Source organism: Ahaetulla prasina, chromosome 13, assembly GCF_028640845.1.
Source record: "Ahaetulla prasina isolate Xishuangbanna chromosome 13, ASM2864084v1, whole genome shotgun sequence".
NCBI classification, from domain to species: Eukaryota; Metazoa; Chordata; class Lepidosauria; order Squamata; family Colubridae; genus Ahaetulla; species Ahaetulla prasina.
In genome coordinates, this window is record NC_080551.1 from 15,089,643 (window position 1) to 15,113,249 (window position 23,607).

Sequence of the window (23,607 nt, forward strand, 5' to 3'; positions counted from 1 at the left end):
AGATTTCACCCCTGCCTTGGATATATGAGTGAAAAAATATTTTTTCAGAGTTGCCTTAGCAATTTGATTAACTAATCAGTTACAAATTGAAACTCACCAAATTAATTGCCTGCGATTAGATACATACACAGCGTATAAGCTGTATTTTTTACAGGTTTCAGATTAAAGTCTTGCTGGGATTCTCGCAAAGCCCTTGATGCTGGACAAAGTTTCTACCTGCCCTGCATTTAAATCCATCGTTTGGATGGATTTAAACTTCTCTTTACTGGATTGCATGTGTCCGTTTTCTGTGAGGTGGCTACAAATGTGATCTCATAACTCTTTCTTTGAAGTTTTACTAATTGGACCGTGATCTCTAGGCTTTATTTACTCTGTTCTTATTAAGCTAAATGAAGCTTTAGAACAGTGGTTCTCAACCTGTGGGTCGCGACCCCGTTGGGGGTCGAATGACGATTTGCCAGGGGTCGCCTAAGACCATCGGAAATATGGGAAGTATACTTGCGAGTCGAAGAATCGCGAATTTGGCTTCAGGCGCGATGAATTAAAAAAGAGAGAAATCTTTGCTCTGATGTCTCCCTCTCAAGCCAGCTGCAATCACTCCCAATCGCTAGCCTAATCTGGCTTCAGGCGCGATAAACTTAATAGGGGAGGAGTCTCCGCTTTAATGCCTCCGTCCCCAAGGCAATCGCAAGCAGTTCAGATTGCTAGCCAATACGGCTTCAGCCGCGATAAATTCAAAAAAACAGTTTGCCGCTTTTTTCCCCCTTCTGAAGCTGCTGAGGCGCGCTGAGATCGCTGCCTAAAAAATAATAATTTTACAGCTAGGGTTGCCACATCATGAGGAATTGTATTAAAGAGGTCGCAGCACTATAAAGGTTGAGAACCACTGCTTTAGAATGACTTGATTGGCTATCTTGGTTTTTGATTGGCAAATTGGCAGGACAGCGCAAGTCTTCTTCCATGACAGTCTCAAAGGTATTTATTACCACTGCTCTATTCGTTTCCTTTCAGGCAGCTTCAGCAGCAACAAGCTGAGTTGGAAGTACACCAGAGAGATGGACTTTCCTCCTATGACTTAACTCAGGTGAGAGGCCCCTGCTGAATTGACCTCGGGTTCTTTAAAATAATCCATAGCTAAACCAAGCAATTTGCCACCAGGAGATTTGTCAATAGCTTTAAAAGAGGGCCAGATTAATTGACAGAAGAGAGGGCTTTTAGTGATTTCCCACACCTTCAGTATGATCTGGAGAAGTTTGTTGGCTTCTTTAATATTCATAGTGGTCCAGAATGCTGGACCAGAGATTCCTTTGCCTGATCCTTCAAGGTTTTTTTGCCTGGTTTTGTGCCTGATGCCATCTTCTCTCAGGAAAGGGACAAAAACGAAGGCATATTCCCAGTTTTCCTGTGAAGTTCACTCTGCATTTCTTGTGGGATATAAGGTGCTATATAAAAACACCGCTGACCACAGTCAGTGTTTTTCTTCTCCATTCATCATTTATTTCCATCCCAAATTTGTCAATAAGAGAACTTCTGTAGAATATCCTCTCAAAATTCTGCAGAATCTTTCTACGTAGAGGCACCTTGTGATGAGAGAACGTGAGAATGCTTCTGATATCCTGCGTTTGTCTTCTGCCACTATTCACTTGGTGTCTCTCACCCACCTCAACCACAGGCCACTTTAGCTGGAGCCATACCATTCAAGCAACAGCTTCATGACTGTTGCAAACTACCAAGCCAGCATGCTTACGGTCCAAGGAATAATAAGAGCAGTACAGAAACGAAATATGTCTATTGCAGAACAATAGGGGAATTGGGGAATTGGGGAACAAGCAGTGGTGAAATCCAAATTTTTTTTTTACTACCGGTTCTGTGGGTGTGGCTTGGTAGGCATGGTGTGGTTTGGTGGGTGTGGCTTAGTGGGCATGGCAGGGGAAGGATACTGCAAAATCTCCATACCCTCCCCACTTCTGGGAGAAGGATATTGCAGAATCTCCACTCCCACCCCACTCTGGAACCAGCCAGTGGTAGTGTTTGCCAGTTCTCCAAACTACTCAAAATTTCTGCTACCAGTTCTCCAGAACTTGTCAGAACCTGCTAGATTTCATCCTTGGGAACAAGGGCTTGTTTCTAACTAAATTGGGTGGAAATTTAGCCATCAAGGAAATTGTGGTTTCCTTCTCTCTTGCCTGTTGTAATTAGGTGCCAGTTCCAAGTATACAGTCTAATGTTCACGAGGGGGGAAAAGCAGTGGAAAAGCCGGACACAATCTTCACCCAGGAAAGAGATCCAAGATTTGCAGAAATGTTTGCTGGCATAACTGCTTGTAAGTATAATATGTTCTCTAAGTTTCATCTTCAGTATAAGTTAAGTTTATTGTTACTTTGGATTCTTAGCTGACATTCTGTTCAGTCCCCTCCTGGCCTCAGCCACGTGAGCTGGCTAAACAAGGCGTGGCCTGGGGTGGGGGAAAGAGTCAGGGGACGGAAGCCTTGTTATCTCCTCCACCTGGCCTGCTTCTGGCTCCTGGAGCTGAGCCAGGGAAGCCGGTGCTCCAGAGGTAAGTCCTGATGGCCCTTCCCCCTCACTTTCCGAGTCACTTTCTGGCAGGGGGGCCGGCTCGGGGGGCGCAGACACAACACTTTCCATCAAGAGACACTAATGGGGTGAAGTTTGCTACCGGTTTGCTTCACTACCAGTTCCCTTTGCATGTGCATGTGCATGCACACCATAGGCACTACCATGCAGTGCTGAAAAAGGAGAATTAAGCCTTTTCTGAGTCTGCAAAGGTAAGTAGAACAGCGAGGGGGAGAACAGCTGTGCCACACAATTTAGATTTTCTGGAAAGCAAGATTTCCTGCTTTCTAACAAATATAAATAGCATGGCACAGCTGATTATTGGAAATATCAGTTTTCCCAAACCGGTAGCATTTTTTAAAACTACAGGTTCGTGTGAACCAGTAGCATTTATTACTACCGGTTCGGGCGAACTGGTAGCATTTCATCCCTGGACTCTTAACCCCACACACTGTTTCAGTGGAAAGCACATAACAGGGAAAAGGAGACATTGAAACCCAAGTTGAATTGTTCTCACAAAATGGCAATGTAGGAAGGTACCTCCTATTAGTATTAGCATTAGATTCTCCCATGCTATGTAGTATATCAAGCAGTAAGTATTTTCAGTTTGAGGTAAATACTTCAGCATTTTCCCATGTGATATTTAAGGTCTTTAAGTCATCTACAAACATTCTTTGCCATATGTTTTGAGGGCATCCATCTTGATCATTTTGCATCAAGGGAAGGTCCATCTCATTGCCATCTTGCAAATTTGATTATTCGATTATAGAGCCCTTGTGACACAGTGGTCAGAATGCAATATTGCAAGCTAATTCTCCCAGCAGTTCCTTAGTTCTTAGCCTTCCATCCTTCTGAGGTCAATAAAATGATGATCCGGATTATTGGAGGCAATATGCTGACTCTGTAAACCGCTTAGAGAGGGCTATAAAGCACTATGAAGCGGTATATAAGTCTAAGTGCTATTGCTATTCTCCATACGAAGTATATGACCTGCATGTTGGAGTCTTCTGCATGCGACAATTTTATGTAATTTGTAGAAGAAACTCTTTTGGAGCATTTCTTCATTGGTAACATGGTCAAAATAGCAGATTTTTTAGGATTCGATGAAGGCATCTTTGTTGGAAGATGTCGAGTCTTCTCCAATGAGGAGAAATTAAAATTTTAAAAAGCCATACTTAGCCCCTACAAAAAGGGGTAAATTTGCCCAGCAAAAAACCCCAATCTTCAGGATAGTTTGTAAAGAAAGGACTTCTTGGCGTGCAGAGGCTAAGTCTTACAGCTGTCGTAGCTGGCTGCCTATTCTTTTATTTTCGACCTTTTCTATTCTTAGCAAGGGATGTAAGAGTTGACTTCTCCCCAGTTCTCAATTCATTGCTACATATTTCATGGAAAATCCTGGATTTCTTCAGAGGGAAACGGGTTTGGATTCAAAACAATCCTTTCAGTTGTGTGTTTTCGCTGTTTAAGGGAACCAAAAAAAGAAAGAAAGAAAGAAAGAAGATACCCGTACTTTTCAGAGTATAAGACGCACTTCCCCCCCCCAAAAGAGGGTGGAAATCAGGGGTGAAATCCAGCAGGTTCTGACAGGTTCTGGAGAACCCATAGCAGAAATTTTGAGTAGTTCGGAGAATCTGCAAATACCACCTCTGGCTGGCCCCAGAGTGGGGTGGGAATGGAGATTTTGCAGTATCCTTCCCCTGCCATGCCCACGAAGCCACACCACACCCACAAAGCCATGCCCACAAAGCCACGCCCACAGAACCGGTAGTAAAAAAAAAATGGATTTCACCACTGGTGGAAATGTTGGTGCGTCTTATACACCGAATACAGCCATTTTTGGCCTCCCCAAAACCCCACCTCGTGCGTCCCTTTTTGCCAAAAACAGGCCCATTTTTCACAAAAACGGGATGTGCAGAAAGTTTGGGAGGCCTGCAGAGTGGTCCTGGGGGCTGGGGAGGGCAAAAATACAATGCATGGGGGGTTTGGGAAGTCAAAAATGGGTCTGTTTTTCGCAAAAATGGGATGCGCAGAGGGTCTGGAAGATCTGCAGAGTGCTCCTGGGGGCCAGGGGGGGCAAAAACCAGACACAATGAGGCCAAAAACTATTTTTTTCCCTTGTTTTCCACTTGGTGCGTCTTATACTCCACCGCATCTTATAGTCCGAAAAATACGGCAGTTGCATCTCTAATAACTTGTCAGCTGATAGTTGGGCAAGAGTAGCAAGTCAATAAATCAACCTAGCTTTTTCCAGAGAGGGGACAAAAATATTGTTGGGTTGTGTTTTTTTTTCAGAAGTATTTTAGGATTCTTTTTATTGTGATCTTTCCCTCTGTTTATTGTTCCTAACCTTCCCTGCTGCTGATGAAGTTTTAACATTTGTTATTAATTAATCACCATGCAAGGCGTTCTTAGCCAAGGCAGAAGCATCTCAGTGTTTGTAACAAAGGGTCATTGGGAGACAGCAGCACAGCTGGGCCTCCTTCCTTCGAGATGTTGCCGTCTTTCTTCCATCCATCATGGAAAATGTTTATTAACAGTTATTGCTCCCTGAAGCTGGTTATTTCCAGTGATAACAATAGCCCTGGATCACTGGGTGAACTTCTAGGATCTTGCAAACTGAACAATCCCCCACCTGTTTAGAATTTCACACCTCTTTACTTCTCTAAGCAAAATACAACCAATATTTATGTCATTCATTTAAACAAAATGCACAGGTACAGTATATGGAATCCTCCAACACTGGAAGTTTTTAAGAAGATGTTGGATAACCATTTGTCTGAGTGGTGTAGGGTTTCCTGCCTAAGCGGGGGGTTGGACTAGAAGACCTCCAAGGTCCCTTCCAATTCTGTAATTCTATTCTATTCTATTCTATTCTATTCTATTCTATTCTATTCTATTCTATTCTATTCTATTCTATTCTTTTCTTATGTAGGCATGTATTTTTTCTCCTTCTATAACTACCCTAACTGAATCAACTCCTGAAAGCTTCAATCAATAAAACAAAGTGCGCATCATCAAAACCATAAAACTATTTTATTATTAGAGGGGGGGAAATGAATTTCGATCCATACAAAGTAACATCCCTCAATCATGATGATTTTTTTTCTGGAATAGCTTGATTTTCACTAATTTATAGAAGAATTAAACAAAGGTGTTAACCTAAATGCAAGATGGAATACTCCAACGTACAGGATCTGCTACTGAAATACATTTTCCTGTCGATTGTTGTCCCTTCACCTTGGAGCCATGTGGACTACCCTAGATTTTGATGTATATTTGGTGGTTAGCGCCGTGGTGGCGCAGTGTTGCAGTATTGCGGGCTAACTCTGCCCACTGCCAGGAGTTCGGCTCAAGTGGACTCAGTTTTCCAGCCTTCCGAGGTGGGTAAAATGAGGACCCAGATTGTTGGGGGCAAGAGGCTGACTCTGTAAACCAGTTAGAGTGGGCTGTAAGAGCACTATGAAGTGGTATATAAGGCTATTGCTATTTGAGGCAGTCACTTCATGTGGAAGAGACGGCTATCCTTATAACCCACTTTAAAGCAGGGGTCTCCAACCTTGTCAACTTTAAGCCTGGCGGACTTCAACTCCCAGAATCCCCCAGCCAGCTTTGCTGGCCTAGTCAGCCTCCTGCACCAGAGAAGGAGGGGCATTTTTGCCCTCCCTGGGCTCCGGAGGCTTTTCTTGAGCCTCTGGGAGGGCAAAAATGGCCCGTTTCTGGCCTTCCCGAACTTCCGGTAGGCCCATTTTTGCCCTCGCTGAGCCTCTGTGCACGCTCTGTACTTAACCTGCATCCAAAACAGGCTGCATGGGGACTCTTGGGAGGGGTGGGGTGGGCGGGGCGGGGATTTGGGGGTTCTCTGAACTGCACAGAAGCTTAGTTAGAAGTTCTCCCGAACCTCTGCAGACCCCTATCCGCCCACCCCTGCATGTCTCCCTTGATTCAGAGAGAGGAGCAATCTTTAAAAGGCCTTCTTGAAATGTTCTCACCAGGAATCAGATTTAGTTCTGCCAAAGAAAAAAAAGATCTTTCTTCAGTGTTATTTTTGAAGGTGAATTCCTACCTTCTAGTTCAAAATAGGTCCAGATAGTGCACAAATCAAAAAGCACTACGTTAATAAGATTCTTTCACTCAGTTCTCTGTTCTTGGAATCAAGGTGAAGATTGTAGCGTGGCTACAAGGGAAAAAAAATTAGGACATTAGATGAAGTAGACTATCCTAGACTGTTGCTTGGCAGAGAGAGGGCGAGAAGAAAAAAGTGGATATTGGAAAGAAAAGTAGGTGGTTCCCACCAATACTGATTTTTTAAAAAAAAAAAATAGAATAACAGAGTTGGAAGGGACCTTGGAGGTCTTCTAGTCCAACCCCCTGCTTAGGCAGGAAACCCTATACCACTTCAGACAAATGATTATCCAAACTCTTTTTAAAAGCCTCCACTGTTGGAGCATTTGCAACTTCTGGAGGCAAGTTGTTCCACTGGTTAATTGTTCTAACTGTCAGGAAATTTCTCCTTAGTTCTAAGTTGCTTCTCTCCTTGATTAGTTTCCACCCGTTGCTTCTTGTCCTGCCTTCAGATGCTTTGGAGAATATCTTGATTCTCTCTTGTTTGTGGCAGCCCCTGAGATATTGGAACGCTGCTGTCATGTCTCCCCTAGTCCTTCTATTCTTTTCATTAGACTAGACATAGCCAGTTCCTGCAACCGTTCTTCCTGTTTTAGCCTCCAGTCCCCTAATCATCTTTGTTGCTCATCTCTTTAAGATGTGCTCACCATGTAACTCTCAAGAGATGATGCCAAGGGGATGCTAACCTTCAACTGCAAAAGTGTTTTTTTTTAAATCAGGGCAACCTGGTCTACCCAAATATGGGACAGAGCATCCTGCTTCCGCTTTTGTCTTTCAGCCCCAGTCCAGGAGCCTTCGCAGGCAGTCACTTTCACGACAAACTATTTTCAGCAAATATAAAATTTAACTTCAACTGGGGGAATTAAATTCTTTGCACTTGCTTCAAGCCATAAAGGAACCATTTTTGACATAGGATGCTGTTAAAAAGGAATAGAGGCAAAGTACTTGTTACTTTTACATATTTTGAATAATGTTGATTTTGGATTGACTTTTTCTGAGCCAGTGCGTGCAAATAGCTGGAGCTTGCACAGAGAGGCCTATCATGCTAAGGACATTTGCTCTGCAGCCGTCAAGCACGTATCTTAGCAGGAGGCGGGGGGGGGGATGAAAATATCCCCTATTGCTCCAACCATGTGTTTATAAGCAACAGATCCTGTAAAAAATATCTTCAAAAAAAATAATAATACAGTTCAGGAAGAATTTGTTAATATCTGCATTTATTGCATCTCCCAAGTTAGATATAACTCACTTTTCCTTTATCCCTGGCCAAGAAAATAGAAAGAAATATCTAAATATCAGAAATCAAATTTGCTAGATGGCTTTTTGCTTGGGAAACCTGGGCTTCTTGGCTTTGGTGCTGTGAGCAGAGACATTCAAATGATCAGGGGTGGGTTCTACTTACCTTTACTACCGGTTTGCAATGGGGCCGCGCACTCATGCGCTTCTGCGCATGCGCGGACGCTTCCTGATGACGTCCGGGTCAGTGGGCGGAGCCTCCTGCCTGTTTTACTACCGGTTCTTGCGAACCGGTCTGAACCAGGGGCAACCCACCACTGCAAATGATGCTGTACAGTCTCTCGGACTAATTTGTCATTGATTTCTCAACATCGTGGCAACGTTTCCACATTTTTTAATTTAAGCCCGAATCCAAACTTTTATTGCGAAGTTTTTGAGAAGTTCCCATTAAGAAATCCTCATGTACAATTTGAATTTCAGCTTGAGGGGGAAGGAGGCGGGTGAAAATTCTGGATAATAGACAAATGTTTGTTACTATTTTTATTCTGTTTTCTGTCTGGGATGTAATGACAGCGGATCCCAGATGCTATTTGTCTCCAGTTGGAGTTCCTTTCAGTGTCAAGAAACCTTGATCTACTGCAGCTGTCTTTAAACTTGCCCCCACTTCCAATCATGTTGCATTGTAGTTCTGGAAATGTTCAGCCTGCACAGCCGTGCTTGCTAAGCATTATGGGAGTTGTAGTCTGGCACGTTTCGAGGATGCCCATTTGGTGAAAGTGCCTATGCTGCCCAATAGTTGAAGGAATGATTGAATGATTAATTTAAATGATTAAAGGCCTGGAGACTATAACATATGAAAAACGGTTGCAGAACTTGGGTTTGGCTAGCCTGGAGAAAGAAGGACTAGGGGAGACCTGATAGCAATGTTCCAGGGCTGCCACAAAGAAGAGGAGGTCAGCGTATCTTCCAAAGCACCTGAAGGCAGGACAAGAAGCAATGGATGGAAACTAATCAAGGAGAGAAGCAACTTAGAACCAAGGAGAAATTTCCCAACAGTGTCAATAATTAATTAGTGGAAGGGCTTGCCTTCGGACGTTGTGAGTGCTTCATCAATGGGGGCTTTTAAGAAGAGACTGGACAGTCACTTATCTGAAATGGTACAGGGGCTCCTGCTTGAGCAGGGGCTGGAGTAGAAGACCTCCAAGGTCCCTTCCAATTCTATTCTGATTGAAGTTTGATTGAGTGATTAGCAAAAATAGTCATGCCAAATGGTTGGGTTTTTTTTAAGTTTGGCAACAAAGGTGCCCCTGGCTTCCAAAAATGGGATGTAAATGTTTATTATTTTGGACTGAAATTTCACAAATTCACCTGATTTGGCTGCACTACACCAACGCCTTATGAGAATTGAATGCACAAGTGATACATCTCATTTTTTTTCTTCTCCCCTCCTTTTTTTTTTTTTTTGAGTGTTTGTTCACTGGGCATGTGTGCATATAGCAATAGCACTTAGACTTATATACCGCTTCACAGTGCTTTACAACCCTCTCTAAGCGGTTTACAGAGTCAGCCTATTTCCCCCAACAATCTGGGTCCTCATTTTACCCACCTTGGATGGATGGAAGGATGAGTCAGTCTTGAGCCTGGCGAGATTTGATCTGCCAAACTGCTGGCAGCCGGTGATCAGCAGAAGTAGCCTGCAGTATTTTCATTTCCTTGGAGTCCTGTGAAAAAATCAGGTGGAACGATGGCTGATAACCTCTTTCTATCGGTCCACGATAGAAAGTATCCTCACATACTGCATTACAGTATGGTACACCGGTTTAACTGCTGCGGACAGGAAGGCACTACAGAAAGTGATCAATTCGGCACAAGAAACCATTGGTTGCCCTCTAACACCACTGGATGACATCGCCAGGTCTCGCTGCTTTAGTAGACTAAGGAAGATACTCAGAGATGATTCACACTCTGGTCAGTGTCTCTTCGCACTTCCAACATCGAAGAATACCCAGCCAAACAAATAAGTTTAAAAATAGTTTCTATCCTTGGGCTGTCAGACTCTTAAACACAACCACAATCATTCCACGCACACACGGAAACGTATGACTAGTTTTTCTTTTTCTTTCTTTTTCTTCCCCCCCCCCAATTACTTGCATAGGGATTATTCTTTATACTATTTATGTTGTTTGTATTTTTTTGTCATGGATTGCACCAGTGAGGCTAAAACCAATTTCATTGTATACATGATGTACAATGACAATAAAGGCTATACATTAGTACTGCACTCTAACCACTGTGCCATCGCAGCTCATATAATTTGCAAAAGGTATCCCTAGCTAAAAAGATTGCCAACCAGGGGTGAAATCCAGCAGGTTCTGACAGGTTCTGGAGAACCGGTAGTGGAAATTTTGAGCAGTTCGGAGAACCGGCAATTACCACCTCTGGCTGGCCCCAGAGATTGGAGATTTTGCAATATCCTTCTCCTGGAGTTGGGTGGGAATGGAGATTTTGCAGTATCCTTCCCCTGCCATGCCCACCAAGCCACACCACACCCACCAAGCCACGCCCACAGAACCGGTAGTATAAAAATTTGGATTTCACCACTATTGCCAACCATAATATATTTACTGTATGTAAATTTACCCCCAAGAAACTGATGTATGGTTCTTTCTACGTACACCCTCATTTTATCCACACAGTAGTCCTGTAAACTTAGTCAGACTAAGAGGGAATGACTTACTTAAGATCACCAGCTCATTCTGGAGAAGGGAAGACTGAAATGTGACCTTCCTTAATCCTAATATGTCACTCTACTGAACTGCCCCTTCCAACATAGCCAGTTTTGTTTAGCAAATGCTAAATCTGGCCAAGATTTTCAGCGCTGACCCCAAGAGTCAATTATAAATACAATGTCTTTAGACAGTCGTTTGCAACATCTTGGGTGGATTTGCAATTTGGTACAGCTTTGCCATTGTTCTTCAAGTCGTGGCTTAAAGCCAAAATAAATAAGGTTAAACTGAGCTGAACTCTGCTTTCTTGGCCAGCAACTTAATTTTTGAACCCGCTGTATTCATGATTTGCTCCCACAGAAGCCAAAAGAGAAGCAATGGGAATGCCCTTGGTGAACTTTTCTTATTAGATAATTCAGATGCTTACTCTACTTCTGCCTGCATTTGACCCCTACTTCTGAAACCCTGATTTTGCAACTTGTGGTGAGAAGATGAGGCACAATTGGAAGTATCAGTCAAAAGTTTGCACTCTGTTGGTCAAGAAGATGTTTTCTCATCATGCGATCCTACCTAGGAAAGATCTAACATGCTACAAACCCCATAATCTCCTTAATGGGAGTCTTGTGAGCAGTAAAATGAAGAGGAAGGACAGATTCCAAAGAAGTGGGCCATCCTTCCACGTGGGCTGAAGATTGCAGCAGTCATCCAGATACATAACCTGTTTACTGAATTAATGTATTTAATGCAGTGGTGAAATCCAATTTTTTTTTCTACTGGTTCTGTAGGCGTGGCTTGGTGGGAGTGGTGTGGCTTGGTGGACGTGGCAGGGTAAAGATACTGCAAAATCTCCATTCCCACTCCACTCCTGAGGGAAGGATATTACAAAACCTGATTTAATGGCTTTGCAGAGAATTTTAAAATGTAAAATAACCATACAGTAAGGTTTGGTCAATATGATAAGCCACAAAAATGAACCACATACTATGTTTAGATATGAGGAAATATCAAATAAGAACAGCAGAAACCAACTCAAAAGGAATATGTCAACCTAGTTGATTATGCGAAATGCATCTGTAGAATGTCTATGGAGAATCTCAGTTTATCAGAGTTCCAAGTAACACCCCCAACGCAAAAAGACCCCAAGGCTAGAAGTTCCTCCCATTTTATTAAAGATGTCGTATTGGCATATCTGGGAAAACCTGAATCTGAAATTTTCCAGGTTTTCCCCATCCAAAAGGAAGTCCAAGTCCGTTCACCCTGCACCCACATGTCCCTCACATGGTCCAATCAATGCACCATCCCAAGTGGAGATGCCTCCCAGTCACACCCCTCCAGGTGCAGAGCAAGAAGTCCTTGACTCTCTGAGAAAGGAATATTATGACTATATATCTCATCCCTGCTCAGTAATGGGTTTCAAATCCCGTCGTTACCAGTTCGCTCGTGGATCTGCCCTTGGGCATGCACAGAGATGTCTGGGTAGGTGGGCGGAGCCTCCCACCACTGCCACTACAGGTTCGCCCGATCCGGGGAGAACTAGTAGCAACCCACCACTGTTCCTGCTCCATACAATCCCCCCTCCCAATTTCCCCCAGCACCAAATGTGGCAGCCCTGAAGATCCAAAGAAAAAGATGGCCTCGAGGGCTGATACAGTCATGAGCTGAAGAAGCTTCTTTGGATGAGAAGTGAAATGTCTTTAAAGAAAAACCAGTTGCATCTTGAAAAAGCACCTTTGGGGCATCTGTAGAATGTTCTTCTGATTTGTGGCAACATCACACGAGCAATCTCATTCAAACGCAATGTTGCATAGGAGGACTTTTGTCATCATCCCACAAACATAGTTGAAAGACAAGAATGCAGCATTCAATTGGAAGGCCACCTACCCAAAAACTGGTTGGTGATGTTGAAAGGGTTGGTGACGTTGCCATGGTTGTGTTTTGTTGTTAAAGATTAGAAGAGAGAAGTATGAAACAGCGTTCGTGGGCGACACGTGCAATGAGGCCTAGGTGCAGGATATGGTTACGAAGCCAATTCGGCAGCCACAATGGTAGGACTGAAGCTAAACCTGGTTTATATGATGGTTGCCTTGTTTTGAATTGTCTCGTTTCTGTTGATTATACTTGCAGCAGATAAAAAGATGATGCCTTCAGCTTCCACCACAGGAAACCAGCAGATCTACTCTCAAGGGAGCCCTTTTCAACCAGGACATTCTGGGAAATCTTTCAGGTACTGTGACTTATGGCAGAATGAATAAAGGCAGCGAACCAACACTTGGCACACATTGAGCAAGCATTTGTGAATAGGATCTTTTGACCTCAATGTTATTAGGGGAAAACTGGAGCTCAGAAATAGCCAGATTCAGCATAGTACAGTTATATCAATAGAAGAGAATGTTTGTAGCTCAGGTTTGAAATGAGAAGTCCTTGGTGCTCCCTGAGCTTGGTTGTTTTCTTGCAGACGTTTATTATCTAACTAAGAAACACCATCAGTGCATTAATAGTGTTTACTTATTGATTGTATTAATCTTGGGGCTAATCTCTGCTTATCTGGGTATTCTAGCACAGCTGATATTACCTCGTTGGGTAATGAAAAGTCTACAAAAAAACAACCAAGTCCAATAAACACTAAGGACCCCACAGTTTCCTCCTCCTCCTCCTCCTCCTCCTCCTCCTCTCTACAAACCACAGTCCTTGCTAGCACTGATGATGTTACTTAGTTGGGTAATGAAATATCTGCAAGTAAACAACCAAGTCCATAAACAACAAGGACCCCACAATTCCCCTCCTTCCCCCTTCTAGCACTGATAATGTTCCCTAGTTGGGTCATGAAATATCCGCAAGAAAACAACCAAGTCCAATAAACACCACCAAGGACCTCACAGTTTCCTCCTCCTCCTCCTCCTCCTCTCCAGAAACCCCACTTCTTTCTAGCATTGATATTGCCTACTTGGGCAACGAAATGTCTTGAAGAAAACTATCAAGCCCAGGGAGCACCAAAGACCTCACATACAATTATATCTGGACTGGTCCACGTAGAACGAAAGGACTAGAGGTCAAGCAATCTTCTCTCTTGCAAATCCCTTCTCATTTTCTTCTTCGCAGCTCATCTGTGGTCCACGTGCCAGGTGTCAACGACATCCAGTCCTCTTCATCAACAGGACAGAACCTGTCACAGATTTCTCGGCAGTTAAATCAAAGCCAAGTTGCCTGGACAGGAAGTCGCCCTCCATTCTCCGGACAGGTATGGCAACTCATTTCAAAAGGCTGGCTTTACATCTGTTTTTTTGGGCAGAGCAATCGTGTGTTCTATTTGGGGCTCTTATCGTTTTGATCACAAGAGGCATATTTGAAGGAAGAGTGATAACGAGACTTCCTCTCCAAAGGATGCTTTGGAATATCCCTGAGCGAGGACATAGTTTCTGTCTCCAACACCTGAAAGCAGCATCCCATCAAGTTTGTGTCTGCTGCAAATTTGAGAAGTATTTCCTCTAACTCAGGGATCTCCAACCTTGGCAACTTTAAGTTTGGTGGACTTCAACTCCCAGAATTCCCCACCCAGCTTTGCTGGCTGGGGAATTCTGGGAGTTGAAGTCCTCCAGGCTTAAAGTTACCAAGGTTGGAGACCCCTGCTCTAACGGAATAGAATGGAATGGGAATGGGAATGGGAAAGGAAATGGAATAGAATAGAATAGAATAGAATAGAATAGAATAGAATAGAATAGAATAGAATAGAATAGAATTAAGAATAAGAATAGCGCTGGAAGGGACCTTGGCGGTCTTCTAGTCCAGCCCCCTCCTCAAGCAGGAGAACCTATACCCGTGATGGCGAACCTATGGCATGCGTGCTCGAAGTAGCACACAGAGCCATGTCGCCTGGCACATGAGGCATCGCCCGTTCTTCTTCCAGGTTTCTGGAGTTCATGCACACGCGATGATCAGCTGGCCTTTGTGCAGGCAGCAGTGCCAGAAACCGGAAGAACTGGTCTTCCGTTTTCCAGTGTGAGCATGCGTGCCGGCCAGCTGATCATCACATGCGCATGTGCGGCAGTAACCAGAAGACTTGCTGGCCGGCTCGCATGCGCGCGCCGGAAACCAGAAGTACCTTATCTGGTGCGTGCATGCTCCCTGGGCAGCTTCTCTTCCTGGTTTTTTTTTTTTAATTTGAATTTATATCCCGCCCTTCTCCGAAGACTCAGGGCGGCTTACAATGTGTTAAGCAATAGTCTTCATCCATTTGTATATTATATACAAAGTCAACTTAATTGCCCCCAACAATCTGGGTCCTCATTTTACCTACCTTATAAAGGATGGAAGGCTGAGTCAACCTTGGGCCTGGTGGGACTAGAACCTGCAGTAATTGCAAGCAGCTGTGTTAATAACAGACAGACTTAGTCCGTTGAGCCACCAGAGGCCCTGGTTGTGGCCCTGATAAGCACGTGCGTGTGAGCGCATGTGCAAAGTGCTCGCTTTTTGGTACTTGGTACTGTGTGTGCGTGTGTGCGCTCCCTTTTCAGCACTCAGTACTGAAAAGTTTTGCCATCACTGACCTATACCATCTCAGGCAAGTGACTGTCAAGCCTCTTCTTAAAACCTTCAGTGATGGAGTGCCCACGATTTCTAAAAGCGAGCCATTCCACCGGTTAATTGTCAGTTCCATAAGTTAATTGTTCGGTTCCACCAGTTCCTTGAATTACAATAGCCAAGCGATAAAAATGAAAACAAACGACCTAATTAGCCCTGAGAAAAGACGCTGATATTGTAATGCGCACGAGGCTGTCAGGGCTAAGCTTCGATCTCTGTTGGATTGCTTCATTTTTTTAATTATTTTTTGGGAGAAATGTGGACAGATAATGTCATCTTTGTTTGGGTTTACTCTCCATTCAGCAAATTCCTTCGCAAGCCAGCAAGGCACAATCGTCGCCCTTTGCCATTGGATCCAGCCATACTTACCCTGCTGATCCAGCTTCCTTCAGCCCCCTTTCCAGTCCGGCTACGTCTTCTCCAAGTGGAAACGCCTATTCCAGCCTAGCTAACAGGACGACGGGCTTCGGTAGGTATGGAAGTTGCTCATAACTGCATTAGTGCATTAATATACAGGTCAGGGGTGAAATGCTCCCGGTTCGGACTGGATTGGCCAATCTGGTAGTGATGGCGGTGGGTGGTTCGGAGAACCGGTAGCAAAAATCCCTGCCCACTCTCCACCCATGCCCAGCTGAACCATGTGATCATCAGACCCTCTTTTTTTACTTTTAAAAACATTTTTTTTACAACCTATTCGGCCGAATAGGTTGTAAAAAATGCTTTTAAAAGGTTTACAAAAAAGGCTCTGACGATCCTAGCTGAGCTGCGCGATCATCAGATCCTTTTTTTTTTACTTTTAAAAGCATTTTTTCTACAACCTCTTTGGCGGAAGAGGTTGTAGAAAAAATGCTTTTAAAAGGCTCTGATGATCCCAGCTGAGTTGCCTGATCATCAGAGGCTTTCTTTTTTTACCTTTAACAGCATTTAAAAAGGTTAAAAAAAAGGCTCTGACGATCCCAGCTGAGCTGCGCGATCATCAGAGCCTTTTTTTCCCCACTTTTAAAAGCATTTTTTTTACAATCTCTTTGGCCAAAGAGGTTGTAGAAAAAATGCTTTTAAAAGGCTCTGATGATCCCAGCTAAGCCGCGCGATCGTCGGAGGCTTTTTGCGCAGCCAGCGAACCAGTAGTAAACCGGTTCAGATTTCACCACTGATACAGGTAGTCCTTGACTTATGGCCACAAATTGAGCCCAGGAACTTCTGTTCCTAAGTGAGACATTTGTTAAGCTGAGTTTTGCCCCCATTTCACGACCTTTCTCACTGCAGTTGTTAAGTTAGTAACATGGTTGGGTTAGTAATGCAAATCTAGTTTCCCCGTGGACTTTGCTCGTCAGAAGATTATAAAAGCTGATCACAGGACCCCGTCATAAATAGGAGTCAGTTGCCAAGCCTCTGAAGTTTGATCACATGACCCTGGGGAGGCTGCAGGGGTTTACTTTTTTACTCATTGTATTGTAGCAAAGATAGTATACATAAGGTAGTTGTTGCCTCATAGAAGTAGCAGGTATTAAGGGTCACTTTGGTGTAGTGGTTATAGACGCTAGTCTGGAAACTGGGAGACTGTGAATTCTAGTCTCACTAGCTAGGTCAGGGGTCTCCAGCCTTGACAACTTTAAGACTTGTGGACTTCAACTCCCAGAATTCCTCAGCCAGCTTTGCTGGCTGAGGTATTCTGGGAATTGAAGTCCACAAGTCTTAAAGTTGCCAAGGTTGGAGACCCCTGAGCTAGGTGACTTCGGGGTAGTTCCTCTCTCAGCTCCAAGAGGAAGAAGGCAAAGCAATATTCTGAAAATATTGTCTAGAACTTGGTGACTTTAAGATAGGAGGGCTTCAGCTGCCAAAATTCTCCATGCTGGCTGGGGAATTTTGAGGGATGAACTCCACATATCTTAAAGTTGCCAAGTTTGAAAACACTGGCCTAGATGATTTGACTCCATGGCCCCCTATCAAGGGTTATCTTTATTACTCTTGGCAGCTTCCAGGACACTGGCTCCTTGCAAGCCCTTTTTTCTGGAATAAAATACCGAAAAAGACTTTTCCAAAAGTGATGCTAGCCAAAATAAGAAGACTTGAACTATCTCTGTGCATAAGGGCCATTGTGACTGCAAAGAAAATAGTCTTAAGAATTCTGACTGGCTAATAGCCCAGTATTCCCCCAGCTGATTCCTTTTCATCTGACAATTTGCTCCTGTTTGAATTTTTTTAAAAAAATACCCCAGGGAAAAAAAAAGAGGGGGGGGGGATTGAACAGGATGTGTGCTCAATTCAGCAAATTGAGGATAAAATATCCCTGACCAAGAAAAGACTTTACTGAAAATTCAGAACAGGGTGTGAGTGGAAATGCCAGAAACAAAAGGTGAAGAGAGAGCACATAAACATCAAAGCGTACACAAAACAAAGTATCTATGGTTTTCTTTCTTTCTTTTAATAATAAGAACAACAGAGTTGGAAGGGACCTTGGAGGCCTTCTAGTCCACCCCCCTGCCCAGGCAGGAAACCCTACACCATTTTTCTTTTTTGAAAGTTCTACAGTGAATTATTCCAGCCTAAGGCAAGGAGAAGGGGAAACAAAACTTGATTTAGTTGTTCCGGACACTGAATCTAATGTCTAGCATTTTTTTTCAGGACACTGGTTCTTCTAATTCAAAAGTTACCAACAGGATTTGTTTTAAAAAGATCCGCATCAAACGATGTTTATCTGCAAAAACATGCTGATAATTATACCATTGTATTATTAATATAAATGTAATATAATATTAATATAAAAAGTAGGCCTTATGGGCTACGTTCACAAATAGAAAAGTTAGTGCAAAGTTTCCAATTCTTATTTATAATGAAGAAGTTTAATCTTCCCCTTTGGGAAGAATGAACACATAGTTTGAGGAATCATCCTGGGGGGACTCTTGGTTTTCTGGAGGGTTGGGAGCAAAATGTCTCCATTTGAACCCTGACAGATCTTTTTGTATACATTTAGATAATGTTTTAAAGTAGGGGCTTCTTTGCGGTACACAGGAATATGGTGCAAAATGACAGAAAAGAGAGGAAAGCCCTACCCTAAGGATCAAAGACAAGCAATGAGTCTTAACAAGGGGTGGGCTTCAAAAATTTTAGCAAGGGGGTTCTCTGCCTGGTTGCTGGGTGGGCGTGGCCTAGCCGGCCTCCTGCACCACGGCGAGGGGGGGGGAGGGGCGCTTTTGCCCTCCCTGGGCTCCAGAGGCTTTTCTCGAGCCTCCAGGAGGGTGAAAACAACCTCCCCAGGTTCCGGAGGCCCTCTGGAACTTCCGGTGGGCCCATATTTTGCCCTCCCCGAGCCTCTGTGCACTCCCTGCATTTACCGGCATCCAAAACGGGTTATGTGGGGACTCCTGAGAGTGGAGGGGCCAGCCAGGAATGGGATTTGGGGGTTCTCCGAACTGCACAGAATCTTAGCTTGAGGTTCTCCCGAACCCCTGCGAACCCCCAGCAGCCCACCCCTGGCCTTAACCTGTATTCTGTAAAGACCTTGCTCAGATTTTCTTCAGCCTGGATAACACTGTGCCTCACATTGCTTTAGAGAAAGGGAGAAATTTTTTTTCCTTGCATAGAGAAACATAGGATGATCTCATGGAATGTGAAACTCTATTGTTGATCACCAGTTGATTTGTTCACAAAACGAGGGCTTTGGAAGGAGGAAAGACTTAGAACAGGGGTCTCCAACCTTGGCAACTTTAAGACTTGTGGACTTCAACTCCCAGAGTTCCTCAGCCAAAAAAGCTGGCTGAGGAACTCTGGGAGTTGAAGTCCACAAGTCTTAAAGTTGCCAAGGTTGGAGACCCCTGACTTAGAAAGTTAAGATATTCTGTCTGCCGGTATTTTGTTGCTAACAGATTCAGTCCAATCCACAGGCATTTGAAGGTTCCCAGTGCTGGCGCTAATTCACCAACAGGCAAAATGCTAGCATTATCATCCTGGAATGGGGTGCTTCTAACAAGAATCATCACAGTGGTTTCCTTTTGGTTTTTTTTTTTTTTCAGCTGAGAGCAGCCAAAGTAGTGGACAGTTTCAAGGACGGCCTTCAGAGGTCTGGTCCCAGTGGCAAAGCCAGCACCATAACCAGCAAAACAGTGAGCAGCATCCTCACCAGCAAACTAGCCAGACAGAAGTGTTCCAGGTAAGTGCGAACCACCCAAAAATGTTTGGGCACCATAGTTCTAGCTTTAGGGATTCCATAGAGTCATTGAATTGGAAGGAGCCATAGCAACACTTACAAAAAACTCCTGCTCGCTATTGGATTTCATGTTAAGGCACCCATAACAACTGCCCGTCCAGTCTCTTCTTGGAGACATCCAGAAGAGGAGAGCTCCTTAGATAGCAATAGCAACAGCACTTAGACTTATATATCGCTTGACAGTGCTTTACAGCCCTCTCTAAGTGGTTTACAGAGTCAGTATCTTACCCACAACAATCTAGGTCCTCATTTTACCGACCTCGGAAGGATGGAAGGCTGAGTCAACCTTTGAGCCTGGTGAGATTTGAACTGCCAAATTGCAGGCGGCCAGCAGTCAGCAGAAGTAGCCTGCAGTACTGCACTCTAACCACTGGGCAAACCACGTCTCTTGAAACCTAAACCTGGATCTCCAATCCCAGTGCAACACTTTAACCTCCATGCTACACTGTCTCCCACACTTCATGACCAACATGCTTCCCAGTTATTAAATTAACCCTTAATCTGGTTTGCATGATGCATTAAATCCAATAGACTAAATTCACACAAGATGCAAAACTAGAATAGCAATAGCACATAGACTTATATACCGCTTCACAGTGCTTTTACAGCCCTCTCTAAGCAGTTTACAGAGTCAGCTTATTACCCCCAACAATCTGGGTCCTCATTTTACTGACCTCAGAAGGATGAAAGGCTGAGTCAACCTTGAGCCTGGTGAGATTCGAACTGCCAAATTGCAGGCAGCCAGCAGTCAGTAGAAGTAGCCTGCAATATTGCACTCTAACCACTGTGCCACTGTAGCTCTCAGAGATTCTTAAAATGTTTGGCTCAATTATTCTTTTTCCCGGTCTCAAATAATGTCATTACCTCCCACAGCAAAACTAAATTCTGCCTGGCAGTGGCAAATGCAAACTGGTTTTCAACACACAACTAAGCAATTACAATTTGCTCTGTTCCCTCTTGAAAGTTCTTACCCCAGTTTCAAAAACCGCTACCTAGATCCTGTTCTAGTAAAATTGCTTTTACCTTGAGGATGGTTTTCCTAATGTTTTAACTACCGGTAGCAGTTCTGTATGTTAAGACAACTATTCTTATCTTTCTTCTGTTCTGGTATTTAAAAACGCTATCCTAACCTCCAGACCAGAGCAGCTTTTCTCAAGGCTAAATATACTAACTTTTTCAATCTCTTCTTAAACAGTAAGATTTAACTTACAGTCCCACGATCTTCATTATTATTGGTCCCTGTCCATTTTAGATTCTCTGACAAATCCTTCTTAACATGAGGTGCCTAGCCAGTGTAGGGTAGGATAATCCGATAGGTATTTAAAACTAATTCATCGCTTTTTCATTTGCAAAACTCAGAAGAGTTAAATTGAAGGCACGGTATCATACCACATGCTAGAGATTGACAGAAAATGGGCTGCATAAGCACAGTGGGAAATGTATGCATATATTGTGAATGTATTTAAATTTATTGGGCAGCGTTGAATTCAAAAAAATCAGGAGATCATGGCTGTCTCCCTAGGTCAAGGGTCTGCAAACTTGGCTCTTTTAAGACTTGTGGACTTCAACTCCCAGAGTTCCTCAGCCAGCAAAGCAAAGCTGGCTGAGGAACTCTGGGACTTGAAGTCCACAAGTCTTAAAAGAGCCAAGTTTGCAGACCCTTGGCATAGACTGTTGGAAGCCAGGAACTGCATTTTTGTGGCCTTAGAACACCTAAGATGACCTCATTAAAATTCACTAGGGAGTTGTAAAGGTAAAGGTTCCCCTCGCACATATGCTTTGCTGGCTGAGGATCTCTGGGAGTTGGAAGTCCACAAGTCTTAAAAGAGCCAAGTTTGCAGACCCCTGCCCTAGGTGGCTGAGTGGCTAAAATGCTCAGTTTGTTGATCAGAAAGGTCGGCGGTTCGAATCCCTAGTATAGGTCTGCTGCATGAGCAGGGGGTTGGGACTAGATGACCTCCAAGGTCCCTTCCAACTCTGTTACTGTTACCCTGACTCATGGACAGCCTTGGGGAGGTGATGAAGGATACCAGGTGCAGATATCCTTGGTCTTAACTTTTATTTTGGAAGCATTTCTTTGCCATTTGCTCTGCTCCTTTTTCAGTTAACTCCTTTGTGACAAAACAAAAGGTGTTGGTCTTGAATTGCAGAAGTTTCAAAAAAGAGTGCTTTTTTTTTTTTTTACCCCCAGTTTAAACCAGAATCACATTTTTCTTTTGCTTTTTCGTTCTTCCACAGGATATGCTACCTATTCCAGGGGATCCAACACAAGGGACTGGCAATTACAACATAGAAGACTTTGCTGATTTGGGCATGTTTCCACCGTTTTCTGAGTAAATTTATCTTGCCAGATAACCTGCTCTGGCACAGGGTTGGGGGGAAAAAAAACCTACCAATGTAGCCTGGGCTCTGGTTTTTGTTTGTTCATTTGTTTGTTGGTGTTAATATTATCATAGAAGCTCCCATACAAGGAGCCTCCGTTCTTTCCTTTGAGATAACTTGCTCCCCTCCCCCAATGTTAACCATGCAAGTTCTAATAATTCACCTCGTATTAGACAGGACTCGCACAAGGGTTCCATTTGTACAGGCAGTCCTCGACTTACGACCACAACGGAGCTCAACATTTCTGCTGTTAAGCGGGTCATTTTGCTAAGGGAACTTTGCCCCATTTTACGACATTCCTTGCGGCAGTTGTTAAGTGAATCGCTGCAGCTGAGACGTCCGTAACACGGTTGTTAAGTGAATCTGGCTTGTCAGAGGTTTGCAAAAGGGGATCACATGACCCCGGGATGCTGCAATGGTCATAAGTCTGAACCGGTTAAACAAGCATCTGAATTTTGATCGTGTGATCATAGGGATGTTGCAATGGTTTGTAACTGTGAAAAGTGGTCGTAAGTCTCTTTGTTCAATGCCGTTGTGACTTTATACGATCACTAAATGAACTGTTGTAAGTAGGGGACTATCTGTATTTCATTTCCATTGGCTGAAGAGGTCGGGGTTGGATGGATGAAGAGCAAGGGGGGGGGGAAAAGAATGTGGGGGGGGGACTTTGTGATTTTCTTTTCCCGAGCCCTTAACATCAGAATGTAAATCGTTGCTGATTTCCCATTTCCATGAAAATCATCTCGCTTAAAGTTTAGGTGCGCCAATCCTTCACTCGCTATTCAAAACAAACCCACCAGATTTCTCTAGAACTTTGAACAAAGGACACCCACTTAATGATGGTGGCGCAACAGGCTAATGCAGCCTATTATTAACATCAACTGCTTGCAATATTGCAGGTTCAAGTCCCACCAGGCCCAAGGTTGACTCAGCCTTCCATCCTTTATAAGGTAGGTAAAATTGAGGACCCAGATTGTTGGGGGGCAATAAGTTGACTTTGTATATAATTATACAAATGGATGAAGACTATTGCCTGACATAGTGTAAGCCGCCCTGAGTCTTCGGAGAAGGGCGGGATATAAATCCAAAAAAAAACAAAAAAAAAAACAAAAAAAAAAAAAAATGAGTAATGCATAGCAGTCTTGGGCTGGGATGGACCAAAAGAAACACAGTTCAGGCTTCATAGTTTGCTTCACTGGTGGAAGATACTTAAATTGTCTGGTATGCAATTTGTGGATTTAATCACTGCAGCCCAACCCTTTGAAAAGAACTTGACTAACAAGGGTGGCAAGGCCCTACTTGCTGTAATTCTAAACTAATTTTTTTTTTCCTGCACATATATGCTGCGTATATGGTAACACCAGGGGTGGGCTTCAAAAATTTTAGCAAGGAGTTCTCTGCCCGGTTGCTGGGTGGGCATGGCCTAGTCACGGGAGGAGGAGGCAGTTGCCCTCCCTGGGCTCCGGAGGCTTTACTCGACTCTCCGGGAGGGCAAAAACAGCTTCCCCAGGTTCTGGAGGCCCTCTGGAGGCCGGAAACAGGTCCGTTCCTGGCCTTCCTGAACTTCCGGTAGGCCCGTTTTTCGCCCTCCCCAAGCCTCCGTGCGTGCCCTCCATTTACCTGCATCCAAAACAGGCCGTTTGAGGACTCCTGGGAGGAGAGGGGCAGGGTGGGCAGGGCCAGCCAGGAGTGGGATTTGGGGGTTCTCCGAACTGCACAGAATCTTAGCTAGAGGTTCTCACAAACCCCTAGCAGTTCACCCCTGGGTGGCACAGACTATGC

General features: G+C 43.9%; 1 protein-coding gene across 1 annotated transcript in view; it reads left to right on the forward strand.

Moving 5' to 3' along the window:
* ARNT2 (aryl hydrocarbon receptor nuclear translocator 2) overlaps nucleotides 1-22,423 on the forward strand; it is a 111,410-nt gene extending 88,987 nt beyond the window's left edge. The window contains exons 13-19 of the mRNA XM_058156176.1: nucleotides 1,012-1,084; nucleotides 2,200-2,323; nucleotides 12,783-12,882; nucleotides 13,758-13,896; nucleotides 15,540-15,705; nucleotides 19,250-19,386; nucleotides 21,682-22,423. Coding sequence (XP_058012159.1) covers nucleotides 1,012-1,084; nucleotides 2,200-2,323; nucleotides 12,783-12,882; nucleotides 13,758-13,896; nucleotides 15,540-15,705; nucleotides 19,250-19,386; nucleotides 21,682-21,780 — 838 coding nt within the window. The 3' untranslated portion in view covers nucleotides 21,781-22,423. The remainder of the gene's footprint in view (nucleotides 1-1,011; nucleotides 1,085-2,199; nucleotides 2,324-12,782; nucleotides 12,883-13,757; nucleotides 13,897-15,539; nucleotides 15,706-19,249; nucleotides 19,387-21,681) is intronic.
* The last annotated feature ends 1,184 nt before the right edge of the window (nucleotides 22,424-23,607 follow it).